This window comes from Oncorhynchus mykiss, chromosome 10, assembly GCF_013265735.2.
Source record: "Oncorhynchus mykiss isolate Arlee chromosome 10, USDA_OmykA_1.1, whole genome shotgun sequence".
Lineage (NCBI taxonomy): Eukaryota > Metazoa > Chordata > Actinopteri > Salmoniformes > Salmonidae > Oncorhynchus > Oncorhynchus mykiss.
The window spans coordinates 18,942,543-18,959,249 of record NC_048574.1 but is presented as its reverse complement, the minus strand read 5'-3'; the positions used below and the strand labels follow the sequence as shown (position 1 = coordinate 18,959,249).

The 16,707-nt window shown below is 42.0% G+C and overlaps 1 protein-coding gene across 2 annotated transcripts in view; it reads right to left on the bottom strand.

The window, feature by feature from the left end:
* Positions 1–249: 249 nt before the first annotated feature.
* The window catches only part of LOC110533442 (double C2-like domain-containing protein beta), a 181,804-nt gene continuing 165,346 nt past the window's right edge, over positions 250–16,707 (bottom strand). The window contains exons 6-10 of one of the 2 annotated variants that reach the window (XR_005053594.1): positions 12,998–13,155; positions 7,835–7,916; positions 5,318–5,414; positions 974–4,602; positions 250–619 (exon numbers count right to left, since the gene is read on the bottom strand). Coding sequence is in view for 1 of the 2 variants with exons in the window: in XM_036989831.1 (XP_036845726.1) it covers positions 4,466–4,602; positions 5,318–5,414; positions 7,835–7,916; positions 12,998–13,155 (474 nt within the window). In the remaining variant the exon portion in view is untranslated. Of the gene's footprint in view, positions 620–973; positions 4,603–5,317; positions 5,415–7,834; positions 7,917–12,997; positions 13,156–16,707 lie in introns of those variants that run through there. The other variant, XM_036989831.1, reaches the window with a different exon arrangement.

Genomic DNA, 16,707 nt, shown 5'->3' with positions numbered 1-16,707 from the left:
TTACTGTGCATGGTCATACTCCTGGTGATCGTGGTGCTCTATGTAGGCCTGAGATGGCAGAAGAAGAGGGAAACATTTATGTCGTCCAAGGAGGACATCTGGGACAACGTGATCCACTATGACGTCGAGGGGGGCAAATACAAAGCAAATCCTCCCACTGCAGAAGTGGAGGAGAAATGAGAGTACTTGTAAAGACAGGAATAACAGAAAAGACTACTTAATTTGCAAAAGCTGTTTTACTTTTATAGACAATGGGAATAAAATATACAAGCCTTTCACTTCAGTTATCATAGTTTTGTGATGGTTGTTATTGTTGTTTTTTGTTTAAAATAAACTTGAAGGCAAAAAAAAAAGACAACAAAAACAGCATGTCAACGCAGCATTAGACCAGCTGTCACAGTATCAAATGTTGCACTTGTGGAATTACAAATACACACCGCTAGAGGGCAGGCTTCAGTTTAATCCGTCTATGGTCCATTCCCTTGCAGAGAAGTTGACATAACAGTAGGGTTGCAAAATTCTGTGACATTTCAATAAATTCCCTGTTTTCCCAGAAATCCTGGTTGGAGGATTTCGGAGTCCCAGTCAGTATTAGATAGAATGTCACAGTCCCGCCTGCCTGTGGGGAAAATAACCTGTGGTTACCCCATTGATTCACAGCAAAAAACTATTTTCTTCTCTGCTTGTTAAAGTCAATTACAAAACTCAAGAAACGTACAATGTCTAAACATACATTTACATCATTGCCTGCTCACAAGTGTTCTCACTACTTAGAAAAAGGCAATATTTTAAAGCTTCCCTCATGCCTCTTTTCATGAAGGTGCTAGGAGCCACGTGAGTGAGTGAGTGCTAGCTAGCTACCGACCGGAACATTAAGCTAGCCAAGACCAACAACACAAACACACGGACTATACAGCTACAAGTATTGAGTGGAGTTACAAACGGACTATACTAAACAAGTTAAATGCCTTACCTGTGATTAGATGTTTTCCACACACATACAGTCGCTACGTGTAGCCTACTTGGACAACGGGTCCCCAGATTTCCCACTCTCCCACACCCAATAGTCTGAAGCCACAGGGCTCTTCTTGCTCTAAGCAAAGGCCTTCACACCCAGTAGCTCTCCAGAACTGGGGGTTGAGAATCAAAAGAATCATAACATTACAACATGAGGCAATATTATTTAGGTTCTCTACTTTATTGAACAAGATTTCAAATTTAAACATACAAATAGCACACCATTCACCAGAGTAAAAAACAAATGTAAGGAATAATGTAATTCTTAAAATAAAAAAAAATGGATAAAATAATAAATATTCTGGTTTCTGGTAGAGTTTTTTTTGCTGGGTCAAAAATGTACATAACTGGATAATGTAATGAATATGGTGTACGCTCAATGAATATGGGCAATATTGGTAACCTTATCGTTGTTACTTGAAGATGAATACCTTCAGTGAGCCGAAAACAGCTTACAAAACACAATGTTCTGTGGCATGCTTGGCAACTTGCCACAGATGTAATTGTCAGTACAAAAAACACCTGACCAAGATAATAAGCTCAGACTAATTAAATTCACAGCCTTTCCATCACCAGTCTGCCACATCCGGTTTACTGTAAAAAAATACACTAAAACATCCTCCATATAAGTAGAAGATGTAACTTGGCATACTGGCTTATCTGTGGTTTGTGTACTACGTTCAGAAATCGGGATCTGGGCCCGCATTCACAAAGCGTCTAAGACCAGGGATGCTGATTAGGATCAGGTCACCCCTGTCCGTATAATATAATTCATTATAATTTAAAAGGCAAAACTGATCCTAGATCAGCACTTTCTCTGAGACACTTTGTTAATACAGACCCTGTTGCCTTTCATTGTGACCTCTTCCATCCACAGACGTATAAATCCATGCTTCCACCTCAACCTTGCACCCCCCCTGCCCTCACTGTCAACACCATCACATAGTGGAATGACACTGGCCTCGTGTCATTTGGGTGGGAAATATTCAAAGAGGGAAACAGTGTTCCGATACTAACGCATATACAGAAATATAAATGTGCCATGTATTATTTCCATATGAAAGCTATGATCTAATCTTGAGTGGTGCAAAAATACACTGTTACAAAAGAAAAGGCACAATCATACGGCCATTCCGTGCCAAGACTAATGAAATAGGAGAAAATCTAATTGTTTTTCTTAATAATTTTTTGAAAACCAGAGAACCACCAGAACTATGCAAACAATTGCCTGAGTGTTAAAAAAAGGAACAAAACAGAGGCAGAGATTTTCTTCACGTGCAGTCACATCCCCAGACAGTCAATGCGATAGTGTTCAAAGGTACAAAACGTCCAGAAGAAATATTGACATTCTTGTAGCATCCACAGTTGTGTTATTTTTTTCACAGAAAAAACAGCAGTATCAAACATTAAGCAAAGTCATTTCATGACAAACCAATAACATCTGCATGCATTTTTGTCATAATATCCAGTTTTGAGTACAAAGGCAAACAGATTACAAAATTCCACAGGTTGGGCTGCTGTTGCGACTGTATATGCATTTGAGAAAGAGACCACCTTCATGCCTGCCTGACCCCTGTAGGACTGATGAAGAGATAGTGTTGGACCTTTGTGTCCAAAACAACTTCTCATTAGTAGAGGGGGAAGATATTTGACTGCTGCATAGCCAATGAGAGTTAGTGTTTCACTCTCCACACCAGGCCAGAGAGACTAACGCTCAGATAGACAGGTGGAATATTTGACCCTCTCTTGAGTAAACTGTGAAGATGAAGTAGGAACGTTAAGCCCACATGGGTAGGTCAATGAAAATGAAAAATACCCTTGAGATTAAGCTCACTGCATGTTTAAGAATGAAATGGAACACAATTTGAGATTATTAAAGGAAGACAAAAGCTGTCAAAAATATCGCAATGGGTAAAATAAATTAGAACACAAAATGAAACAACTTATAATCATGTCCTGTCGGGTATATACTGGTTGTATGCTGCTATACATAAACTAAAAGTACAGTTCAAGTTTGAATGCCAACAACATGTACAATGGAAAACACTAGCAATATATATACAATGATTACCTGTTGGCTAAGAATTGGCCAGTTGAATATTTCACAATTAAAAGGACAATTTGTTGGTTGCGTTCACCAACATACATACAGTACAAACATGTGCACGCACACATAAACATACATTTTAGCCCTGTGATTTCTTAGACAACAGGCAACAATAAAAAGGTGAATATAAAATGCTTAATTTTGCACAATGATCAAACCGTGCTTTGATATCAAATAAGTGTGAAGTGTGTTCTGAGTCATATTGGCTTCTCTTCGACTAAATAGGGTTCTAGGACTAAGCAGCGCCAACTCGTACATTCCACTACATTAACTATGAATCGGTAGTTCCATGACAGCCCTCATGTCATTAAAAATATAGATCTATGGACAATGTTCCACCTCAAGTAACATCATTGACAGTTTGCCAATGGGGCTGCAGAAGTTCAATTCTCTTCCTCCCATGCCATCCAATGCAACTCTCTGATGTTTATCAGACCTTGAATTTTATGTATGAACTGGTTCAATAACACACAGCACTTGGGTGCACATTCTCAGAGGAGTTACTGTACTGTGGGATAGAAGGGTTATAGTCTACATTCATCTGATACACTGATTGGGGTAGTGTACATTTTACTCTACTTTAAAAACAACTGAAACACAAGCAACAAGATACTTAGCGCTACTTTATTAAAAATGCCTCACCACTTCCTCATTTCCCTCTCCTAGCCCAAACCCTTCATCACAGGATTAGACATTTGCAATGGCCTGAAAGTAAACCATCTATATAAAACACATTACGTGTGTCTTTTTCCCCCTTTCTCCTGCAAAGACGAACTTGAGAGGAACAGCATAGGTGTGTGGAGCTGCGTCCTAGACTTGTAAACATTACATGCTTTTTAGAGCAGTGTCTGAAGTAAATAATCCACACTTTTCTCCTGTCATTTCAACAAAGTGCACATTCCCCATATCTGCCAGTACATTTGCCAGTAAACCTAGTGAATATGCATCTCTGGACAGCAAACAATTTAAATATAATCTATTCTCTAGTTTTGTGCAGCAAACCTTGTGTTTCCCATGTGTTGCACACTTATGGTTTTGTTGGGACATACATCAGACTCTTTCTCAACACTGCCAAACCGTTGTTTCGTGGACAGCTGCAGGTGCAGAATCATCAAATAAGCCCTAAAGACAGCACATTATCAGAAGGGGATAGAAGATAAGGGGTGAGCTCAAAACCTTGGGAGAGAAATACAGAAAACAAGAGCTGTGATTTGGTAAATGTCTCCGGAAATGGGAAAGCTGGAGTGTGATTTGGTAAATTGGTCGATCAAGGCTGAACTCCTGTCCACAGCAAGTATGGGAGGGGCCTTACTTGCAAATGTGTAGGTAGTGGATGGGCCATTAGTCGTTGAATGTTGTACCAGGAAGTTCGTTGGTCAGAGTGTGCCAGCGCTCAATTTTCTTGTCCTTGTTTTTGAGACAGTCGAACCAGTGTTTGAGCCTCTCCCCATTGGCGCTGATGCCCAGGGATACGCCACCTGAGAGCGGGGACGGGAGAACAGCAGAAAAGGGTAAGAACACAACAGAAAATGGATACACCTGAGGGTCATCGCCAAGGGGTGTGAATACTTGTATACATGAGATATTTCTGTATTTAATTTTTAATAAATAAAAAATAAATACATCTAAAAACATGTTTTCACTGTCATTTTGTGATATTGTGTGGATTAGATTATTAAAATATATATATATTTTAAGTTCAGACAGTAATGCAACAAAATGTGAAATAAGTCAAGGGGTATGAATACTTTCTGAAGGCATTGTATTATAATCCTCAACGTCTAATCTTTCAAAATACATTGAGTCCTTGTCATTTACAGAACTTCCCTCACTCAGACAAGTTCAGGTGCACTTCAAGTTCAATGTCTCACCCACCAACCACATGTTGGCATGACAATCTGAAAGGCTGATAGCCTGGCTGGCACGCACCAGGGGTCACTGTTTCGTGCTTGCTCCTTTAGAGCTCAGTTGTTTGTTGTTGTCATTTAGATCCAAGTTTGTGTCCCTGGGCAGGTATCAGGACACATGGAGGCCTCTGGTGGGTGAACAGGAGTTGTAAACAGAGGTGCCAGGTGCAGAGAGGCAGGGGAGCCCAGGCTGGTCAGGAGTGTCACTGGTGTGGATGGCAGGGCAGTGTGCAGTTGCGCACAACGCTTTGGTCACTACGCTTGGTAACGCTTGCTTAGTGCTTACCTATAAAATCGTTGGACTTGCCAATGTCGTAATCCCACACGGTCACCTCCAGTGTCTTCTTGCTGAGATCGGCGTATTTGATTTCATAGAAGAACTCCTACAAAAGTCAGTAAAACATTTAAATAATGTAAAAACTTGACATGCCAAACAGCTTCTTACAGAAAGCAAGGTTATCCCCCCAAAAAGATTCCACCAGAAACATAATCAAAGGAATCGTATTTAAATACTAGAAATATAATTTTACATAAAGTAAAATTGTGTGACTTGCTTCAGCTATTTTATTTTTAGTTGAAGATTATTATAATTTTTTTTAACTTAAGTGAAGCAGTGAAATATCGTCAAGAATATATAAAAATATCTGGTCTGATTACTTTTATAGACTATTATATTAACCTTATTACTTTGCAGTGTGGGGCAGTTAGAGCCCATATTTCATCACACTACTACACTTTAACTCATAAGGAATTAGAAAAGTTTTAGGCTATTATTTAGGGATGGTGCATCTAGTGGAAGAAGTTTGTTAGTGTTGAAAAATTGTTGTAGTAGAGGGAGGGACTTTTAAAAATAAATAGTTTATAGTAGCCATCAGTGGGAGACTAGGAAGTACTAGTAAGTAGCCCAGAGGTACTAGTACCAGTACATTGCAGTGGTAATATTTATAGTGAATGTTTTAGATAGGTAGGCTATAGGGTTAACTATTCACGGGTTACACCTCCGTCACTCAGTCGCGTCGTTGCCACTGTGATGAATGTCCTACGGACGCTGCAGCTGCCCATATTGGTGCCTGGCTGATGACTGAAACGCAGTCACTCTGAACGGGGCTTGGAAATAAGATGACAGTGTTAAAGCAGGGAAATAATAAGTAGGAAAAACTTTGCCATCATTATGATGTTGTCAAATTTACTTTAGAGAAAGGGCAATGTTGCCATTAGCTAGCAAAGTTTTGATGAAATCTTCACCAGTGCTAATCAACAAAGCATTGAGTAGAACATTCACTTGGGCATCAGTCCTCAAGAGAATGTTCAAAACAATATTGTGACAAAACATGCAACCCATGAATATTGTAGTTTGGTTAGTGAGTGTGTGGGGTTGTTATAGCGGGTTCGTTTTTTAGTGGGTTGTGGTGAGCTGTGTGTCATCATTCTCATGTGCTCCCCAATTGCTATAATTTGATTGGTAGACGATATTTCTGTTCCAATATGAGTAGCAGAGAAGTAGACTAAGATTTCATACACTATACATTTTTGTGTACTTTTTGGGGGAAAGTGTTCAAAGTAGCTGATTTGCATCCAAAGTCACATTGTTTACAATGAATAGAATGTTGAAAGTCATGGGAGTTTTCAATAATGGGAGCTTTAGAATGTTGAAGAAACCCTATGAAAGTGGTGTTTTAGGAGGTCAAACAGTTAGATATTTTAACAAGTATAAATGTGTATAAAAGTATTAAATAATGTTATCAATGACAATTAATTACTGCTGCCTATAACCATACATAATCATGCTGATAGAGGAGAATCCATTCAGTTATCAATCCCACAATACTCAAATGTATCTGTTCGTCTTATTGAATTAAAATGCCTTCCTAATGCACAGGAAGCCCAGGTTGCCTTATCTTGAGCCGAAAGGCCAACAAGCAACAGGATGGAAATGGGTTCTAAAGGAAATGTCATTGGAAATGTCAAGGCACAGGCTTTGTGTGGTCTGGGAGGACGCCATTCACTCTGATATGGCTGAACACTCCGATGTGAGCCACTTGATGCTGCAGTCGAGTGCTACAGTAAGCTAGCTCTTTGGCAGCGGTCTGAGCATGAAAGTGGGGCCTCTCTGGAGCCCACTGCTCTGAACAGCATAACAGACTAATGGTAGAGTGGTTGTGTGGCATTTAGAGAAGAAGAGGCAGGCTCAGGAGATGTGGGGGAAACAAGCTTTTACTACAGTCAAGTTGGCCTCTCAATGACAATTAACAGAGGGCTGATCTGAAGGAGGCCCGGAGCATCATAGCCGAGTCGGCTGGAGGGGATGGAAACTCACCTCTGTGCCCTGAAACATCTTCAACGGATAACTGGCTTTTCTAACCTAAGATTTGTTGCTACTTGCTACTTTGCCATGCTAATGGCTGTGATAAATGGTCAAATCCAATAAAATAATTACAATCTTCTTTATTCAACGCATTCTAGTAAAAAATGAACACTAGTGTGTGATACCCAGAGAGATTGAGGTGCCAGATGTGATGGTAAGAAGAGATGTGATGGTAACATGTAGAATGAGTCAGTATTAAAGTTGTGATTTTCATATAGTTCTATCATTCTGGAAAAAAGTTAGGTATAATTAGACAAATTTGAAAAATGAGTGTCATAAGTAAGTTGATAAAGCTTTATCTGAAAATGTCTGGTTCCTCCTCAGTCTCAAGTCTTAAATGGGAAGGATTATTGGAGGGATTTGTGATATCTGAGAGAGACAAGACAGCCCTGAAAGAGAGACCGAAAAGAGAGGAAGAGAGAGTGAGTCCTTCCTTACCTCGTTAAACTCTGGGTTGAGGGTCTTCTTCTTCACAGCAGTCTTGTGCTTTGACTTTTTGTTTTCATCAGGCTTCAGGTACCTGCAGACAAGACATAAAGCAGTAACCTTCATTGACAGCAAAGGTCTCTCTACAGTCTACGGTTGTTTTCTGTGGATTCTTGGGTGTGCTGTACACTATAATAGACAGGCAGTCAGGAGATTCCATCCAGGGACACAGAATGTTGAAACGTCTTGCTTCTCTGAACTCTAAGTAGTCCAGCAGGAATGACTGACTTAAATATAGCGATATCATATTGGACATAACATTTCCAATATTAAAAGGAATGAGAAAAGGTATTTATGAAAATGAATGAGACAGAAAATATGTCTAATTAATTGAGCCTGATCAAACTGAATGTTATACCAATTCTACCACCAGAGGTTGCTGTGGAATTATATTTAATAACCTGATGGTGGGCAGCATACTGAGGCCAGCACTAAGCAAACTGTTGCTACAGTGACTGACAGTCTATAGGTTGAAAGGTTGATTACCATATTGTATTAACATACAATAGCATGGAGTTGGTGGCTCTAGACTAGGATTGCATCCCAAATGGCAACCCACATTACATATAGTGCACTACTTCATAAAAGCACTATATGGGGAATAGGGTGCCATTTGAGACACAACCTAGGTCCAACTGAAAGCTCTGATCTCCAGAAATACATTTAAAATGTTCGCAATGCTCCCGAATAGATGTAAATAATGGAAGTCATTACAATGACTTCCTACAGCAGTGGTTCTTTTTGTGCTGTGCATACTGACAATGCACAATGACAGAGTCTGGAGAGCAACAGTCATGGTTAGAGTCTGGAGAGCAACAGTCATGGTTAGAGTCTGGAGAGCAACATTCATGGTTAGAGTCTGGAGAGCAACAGTCATGGTTAGAGTCTGGAGATTAACAGTCATGGTTAGAGTCTGGAGAGCAACAGTCATGGTTAGAGTCTGGAGAGCAACAGTCATGGTTAGAGTCTGGAGAGCAACATTCATGGTTAGAGTCTGGAGAGCAACATTCATGGTTAGAGTCTGGAGAGCAACAGTCATGGTTAGAGTCTGGAGATTAACAGTCATGGTTAGAGTCTGGAGATTAACAGTCATGGTTAGAGTCTGGAGAGCAACATTCATGGTTAGAGTCTGGAGATTAACAGTCATGGTTAGAGTCTGGAGAGCAACATTCATGGTTAGAGTCTGGAGAGCAACAGTCATGGTTAGAGTCTGGAGAGCAACATTCATGGTTAGAGTCTGGAGAGCAACATTCATGGTTAGAGTCTGGAGAGCAACAGTCATGGTTAGAGTCTGGAGAGCAACATTCATGGTTAGAGTCTGGAGAGCAACAGTCATGGTTAGAGTCTGGAGAGCAACATTCATGGTTAGAGTCTGGAGAGCAACATTCATGGTTAGAGTCTGGAGAGCAACAGTCATGGTTAGAGTCTGGAGAGCAACATTCATGGTTAGAGTCTGGAGAGCAACAGTCATGGTTAGAGTCTGGAGAGCAACATTCATGGTTAGAGTCTGGAGAGCAACAGTCATGGTTAGAGTCTGGAGATTAACAGTCATGGTTAGAGTCTGGAGATTAACAGTCATGGTTAGAGTCTGGAGAGCAACAGTCATGGTTAGAGGCTGGAGAGCAACAGTCATGGTTAGAGTCTGGAGAGCAACAGTCATGGTTAGAGTCTGGAGATTAACAGTCATGGTTAGAGTCTGGAGAGCAACAGTCATGTTTAGAATTACAGGAGTGCTGGGCACCCCATAACAATCAACACCTCCATAAATGTTTAAGTAAAAAAATGCATAATATTTCGAAGTCAGGAAATCCAAATAGATTTTGGGCACCCCCAAGAGTCAATGTGTGATTCAAACCCTGGGTGGAGTAGTGGGGTTTGACTGAAGTTGGAGCTCGAGTAAGTTTGATCGAGCTCCCCACTGAGTCCAGTAGAACTGCAGTACTTGACTCTGTCTGTAGTAAGGCTCTCGCTATAAAGCCAACTGCTTTCTTCTCAAACCAACTTGACTGCATAGTCCATATTGGCCGACATCTCACACTTTAATTAAATAACATAGGACAATATTTGCCCCATACACAGCTCATCCTGGCCTACAAACTCTACTTGTACCCTATAGAATGGCTACAGTGTCAAAAATGTACTAGTCTCAACAGTGCCTGAGGAAGAACATGGGGTAAAATAAAATGTCTCTACTCCCTTTCAAAAGTAATATACAGATCTCACTTGTGGCAGGAAAGAGAGATTTTCTCTGAACCTTATTACAGACTATAGCAGCCTCTAGCTCTTCAGACTGAGGAATTCCATTAGCTGCTAGAAACCTCATTCAAGTTCAGAGGGAATCCCATTTACAAGGCCCCATGTGAAGAAAACACAGGTCTCCACAATCCAGTCAATGAATTAGCCGATCTAAGATTCCCATAAGTGCTGTACGTGGATGTGCTCATGTTCAGTTGACAAATGAATGACCAAGCTCCTGGATACCTATGGAGGCTGCTCTGTAGGTATTTTATTTGAATCTTGAATAATCTTGTTCCATGGTAATAGTATAGCAAAGAAATGATTACCGCAGAGCATTGCACTGTGATTTTATGTAGATATACACTCAGTTGTCAGTTTATTGGGTACACCACACCGTTCATGAAAATGGATCGCTCCTACAGACAATGAGTCATGTGGCCATGGCTTGCTATATAAAGCAGGCAGACAGGCAATAAGGCATTCAGTTACTGTTCGGATGAACATTAGAATGGACAAAACGAGTGACCTAAGCGACTTTGAGTGTGGTATAATCATTGGTGACAGACGCGCCTGATCCATTGTCTCAGAAACGGCAGCCCACCTGGGCTTTTCACGAATGGCAGTGTCTAGGGTTTACCAAGAATGGTGCGACAAACAAAAATCATCCAGTCAGCGGCAGTCCTGTGGGTGAAAACGGTTAGTTGATGAGAGAGGTTGAAAGAGAATGGCAAGAATCTTGCAAGCTAACAGGCGGGCCACAAAACGGCATCTTGGAACACACAACTTGTCGAACCTTGTCACGGATGGTCTATTGCAGCAGACGACCACACCGGGTTCCACTCCTATCAGCTAAAAACAAGAAGAAGCAGCTCCAGTTGGCACGTGATCGAAAACAGTGGACAATTGAGGAGTGGAAAAAGTGGCTGGCCCAACGAATCCCAGTTCCTGTTGCGTCATGCTGATGGCAGAGTCAGGATTTGGCGTAAGCAGCATGTGTGATTCAAACCCACACTAACACTGTAGATGTGTGCTGGAGCATGCGGTATCACTGCTAGACCAGCCAGGCCACACAATTTACCATTTTAGAGCAAAACTATATAATTCTATTATAAAGTTGAATAATCAGGGATAATTATAAGAGTTTGCTTTGGGGCTATCAAAGTGATGGAACCATGAACAGGATTAGTTTCCCCAAAATGAAATACCAATATTTCACATTGTGCAATAATCTCCATATCTCATTGCTCCTGGGTGTCTAATTGATCATTATCAGGGTATTTAGAGCAGCCATTAAAAATATTTCACCGTTGCACAACTTTTCACTTCCTTGTAATCTAGACTCAAAGGGGAGTATGGCTAGTTTGAAGCTTTAATTGTGTGTAGATGTCGAGCTCATTCATTTGAAAACAAAAAATCCTGCAGAGAAGCCAGTCACTCAACACTGTTTGGGCCATACATAGTCAATAAAGCCGGCAGCGCAGCCTTGGCATGCCAACGAAGACAAAAGAATGAGTCAGAGGGGATACAGGGGTTTCTATAATCTAAGTTGACACTGAAAATGTAGAAGGCCTTTGAGAGAACCAATAAAGTGCCCAAACCCCTTTAACACAGACTATATTAAAGCATTTATGAGTCTCTATTCTCACCACTGTGCAATGTTAAATGCTGCGTGCGCTTGTCATACATTCACCCAGCCTGTCAATCAAACGTTTCCTTTGACCATGTGTAACACTCAGAGGGACCACTGCCCTGTCAACTGGTGTGTGTGTGTGTGTGTGTCTGTGTGTGCAAAAGAGCTACAGGCCCAGTACAAAAGCCAAGCTTATCATCAACACAGTGGGTTGGAGCGACTCAGTGTCCGGCAGCCTTCTGAAGCCAGACAGCCATGACATAGACATTGGGTGTCGGAGGACAGGAAAATCATTGCAGCTCTTCTCTATTCAACAGAGCATACTCCTCCGCTGCATCTAAAATAGCACCCTATTCCCTATGTTGTGTAATAGGGAGACATTTGGGATGCAACCCTCCTTCAAGCCCTCATAAAAGGGAGTCTGTAAATCTATTATCTGGGTTGCAAGTCTTTCAGGATTTGGGGAGTGGTTCTCCATCGCTGGTTGGAATTGCTGTCCTCTCTCTCAATGAGTCTTCCTCCTTTCCCACTTGGCACACACTGATGTGAATCAATGTTTTTTCCATGTCATTTCAATGAAATTACTTTGAACCAATGTGGAATAGACGTTGAATTGAGGTCTGTGCCCAGTGTATTGTTTTTGTGGAGTTCTTGTCAGTGTAATGTATTGCACTTCCACCATTCAGCGAGATGAAAGAAGTACAGTAATGTTCAGGTGTGATTAAAAGAACACCCCTTCATAATTGCAGCCCTCAGGATGGCCTCTTGCGCAGTACATCTCTTTCATGTTGGGGAGTAATCACAGGAGATTCACCGCTGAAATGTTAGCACTGCTGGTAGCTGTTTTGTTCCAGGGACTTTATACACCGTGGTGAATTTGGATCTTGCTTTAGTCTGCTAGCAATGATTGCCAGCCCTAGGCTTAGCGATATCCTTTGGCTAAATGTCAAAGTAAATGATGTTATCAGGGTAATCTGAGTTTTCGCATATATTCAAAAGAGGTATTGGCTGATAGGCGATGTAGAGATGCATCATGTTTTTAGTCTAGTATTGTATCAGACAACATTTCCAAATGGAGGGAACTTTTGTTACCCTAATAAAAACAGAGAAAAAGTAATAAACCAGAGCTTGATTCCATACAGACAGACCTAAGAGATGATGAGCAAACATCAATCCAGTACCACTAGAGGTCTGAAGTGCGTGTGTTTGGGAACGTGTGCTATCTCGAGAATGTGTGACAAACTCACGTTTTGACGTAGGGATCTGAGAAGCCGTTGGCGTCCATGGCGGCGAGGTGGGCACAGCGGACGATGCCCACCACCAGGCCAGACTTCTGGGAACTGTACTTGAGGGAGATCATGATACGCCCTCGCTCCTCCAGGGACTTGTCATCTGTCTTGTCGATCTGCGGGGTAAGGATTGGGGACACACAGGGGTCAGGGGTCAAAGGTAATGAGCATAGTGTATTACACATTATATACTCTATCCTATACCACCATCATTATTAAGAACATTTTGATGCAAAGTGGATCTTCTTGAAGTCCAACAGTTGGATCAACAGTTTAGAAGTTACAATGGTTAATATTCACTTCCACAACCCATTACATGTCATGGATCAGTTTCGGAATCTAATTGAATGTTGTGACCTGATTTGGAGTTTGATTTTGCAAAGTGAGTATTGCTGTGTGCTTCTTAGACTACACCTATAATCAATCTCCATGCAAGACACTCAAAGTCCATACTTGGCACAAGTGACTGCACGGCCACAGCGCAACTCTTCGCAGTTACTTTAATACCATGTGCCCATAAATCTCGATTACATTCCAAACCTAAGATGTGCAAATTTGCCTCCCGGGTGGCGCAGTGGTTAAGGGCGCTGTACTGCAGCGCCAGCTGTGCCATCAGAGTCCCTGGGTTCGCGCCCAGGCTCTGTCGTAGCCGGCCGCGACCGGGAGGTCACGCACAATTGGCCTAGCGTCGTCCGGGTTAGGGAGGGCTTGGTCGGTAGGGATGTCCTTGTCTCATCGCGCACCAGCGACTCCTGTGGCGGGCCGGGCACAGTGCGCGCTAACCAAGGTTGCCAGGTGCACGGTGTAGCCTCCGAGCGCTGTGTTAATAAGCAGTGCGGCTGGTTGGGTTGTGTATCGGAGGACGCATGACATTCAACCTTCGTCTCTCCCGAGCCCGTACGGGAGTTGTAGCGATGAGACAAGATAGTACAACAATTGGATACCACGAAATTGGGGAGAAAAAGGGGTAAAAATTAAAATAAATAAATAAATAAATAAATAAAAAATAAAAAAGATGTGCAAATTTACCGATTCACTGTCCACCTTATCGGAAATGCACTTTGCCCAGAACTCTGGGCTAATGACGCTAGCTAATTTGCTGTGCAGAAGGAGTCTGATAATTCCCGCCCTGCTGTGTGACTACTAGTTTACGTTTGCACTGGGTTTTACAGAGACACCCTCAAACAGCCTCCCGGTTCAAACGGTGAGAGAGCACAGTAGATGAGCGATGGGGAAAACAACCGTGCAGTGGAGAATTTGAATAGAATAAATGAACTGCTGAAACTGAGAGACTTTCAAGGCCAACTGAATCATCGTTGGGGGAGAAAAAAATTATAACAGCAAGTCAAAACGCAGACCAAAGAGTAAGGGCAATGAATGGAGAGAGAGAGAGAGGGAGAGTGCACAAAAACAAAAAAGGAAGAAGTAGAGAATTGGACATTGGTAAAGGGGACAGATAAAATGGAATGTACACTGCATTGTCATATTGTCTGAAGTTCTTATATCTTCTACTGTGGAAATTCCCTGACATATGTTACATTATTCATCGTGGAACACACAATATTGTGAATCTAAAGCAAAAGTGTGTAAGTGTTCCTAAGAGCACAATGTTTCACAAACATACTGGAAATACCCAAAGTGTTTTATTGCTGAGGTAGAAGAAAGCATCCCGCATCAATATTGTGACTAACAAGAGACGGAATGAGAATCAACAAATTTCTTCTGAGCAGATTGTCACCATTCAAAGTCCAACCCCGTAGAACGATCCCAGATCAGCTGTGGCAGAGTTCAAGGGGCCACCTCCCCTACTACCCCTGATTCAACCTGACCACTCTCTGATCAACCCTGTCCTGTTGTCCCTGGTTACGCATCTACATCAACATCCTTTGACGGCATCAAGCGGATCAGCACGGCCGCGCAATGATGGAGTGTATTGACTTGCTTTGGTCAACAGCTTTCTCCCCTGATATCCCTCTGTTGTGATTTGTGTTGATCCCTGCAGTATACTACATTTTGCCCCCAAAAACACTGGAGCACCAAATATGTAATGGACTCTCTTCCCTGCTTGATGGGGAAAAGTGTCTGCCAACCTCAGTTGAATTAATCATGGACAGAAGTCTCAGCTCCAATTTTTGTCGGTGTTGTCTTGAACGGCTATGAATAATTCAGCCCAAATATTGAAGGCGATTTATTCTCATTTCCAGTGTATGGTCAAGGTAAAAACTATGTAGCCTTGGGGGATCTGTTTGTCATGTAGCCGACACCTTGGTCATTGTTAAACCACATCTTTTAGAGCTAAGCTGAATCAACATTCTGGTAACTTACCCAAAATTCCTAGGTTTCCCAGAAATCCTGGTTGAAGGATCCTGGAATACTTGCTTATTCCCTCCTGCTTTTGGGAATATCCAACCGGGATTTCTGAAAAACCTGCAACCCTAACCTTGATAATGAATCAAATATATCACTTTTGTTAAATTTGTGAACCCAGAACTAAAATCTTGTATAACTGTGTTAGAAACTAGATTAGGTTTTCGGGGGAGATGTTAAGAAAAGACACTTAGTGTGAGGAGCAGAGGCAGGGCAGTAGCTCCACAGCCCTGTCTTTTGAAGGTTTTGGGCTATAGGCCAAATGTCCCTTCCCCTTCTGAATTTCTAAAGACGCACACACCCGCTAAATCGTGATTTGTTCAAATAACAAATGTTAAAAAACCTACACACAGGAACAACTGTCTCTCATTAGTCGTCATAACCCACAGTCTTTTGACAGACATTACGATACCATTTATGTTAATGGAGTCTGTCCACGAGAGAGTACCCTTGAGTCAAAACTAGATTGTAAAAGACCTGTAGCATTGAATACAGAGGGAACGACAGAGCAACAACAACCATCAACAAACAAGGGCAAACCAAGGAACTGAATGCTATGAGGCCATCTTCACACCAGAAGTGTGTGCTGTTAACGAGAGCCAGACAACGGATACAAGCACACACTAAAGGTAAGGGGAGGGCTTAGCAGTTGGTACTCAGCATACAGAGTGACTGAGGAGGACTGAGACCCTCTCTAAACTACCCTCAGTTGGTACTCTGCATACAGAGTGACTGAGGAGGACTGAGACCCTCTCTAAACTACCCTCAGTTGGTACTCAGCATACCGAGTGACTGAGGAGGACTGAGACCCTCTCTAAACTACCTTCAGTTGGTACTCAGCATACAGAGTGACTGAGAAGGGCTGACACCTCTCTAAACTACCCTCAGTTGGTACTCAACATACCGAGTGACTGAGGAGGACTGAGACCCTCTCTAAACTATCCTCAGTTGGTAGTCAGGATACCGAGTGACAGAGGACTGAGACCTGCTCTAGCCTACCCTCAGTTGGTACTCAGCAAACTGAGTTACTGAGCAGGACTGAGACCCTCTCTAAACTACCCTCAGTTGGTACTCAGCATATCGAGTGACTGAGGAGGACTGAGACCCTCTCTAAACTACCATCAGTTGGTACTCAGCACACAGAGTGACTGAGGAGGAAGGACTGAGACCATCTCTAAACTACCTGCAGTTGGTACTCAACATATCGAGCGACTGAGGAGAAATGAGACCCTCTCTAAACTACCCTCATTTGGAACTCAGCATACAGAGTGACTGAGGAGGACTGAAACCCTCTCTAAACT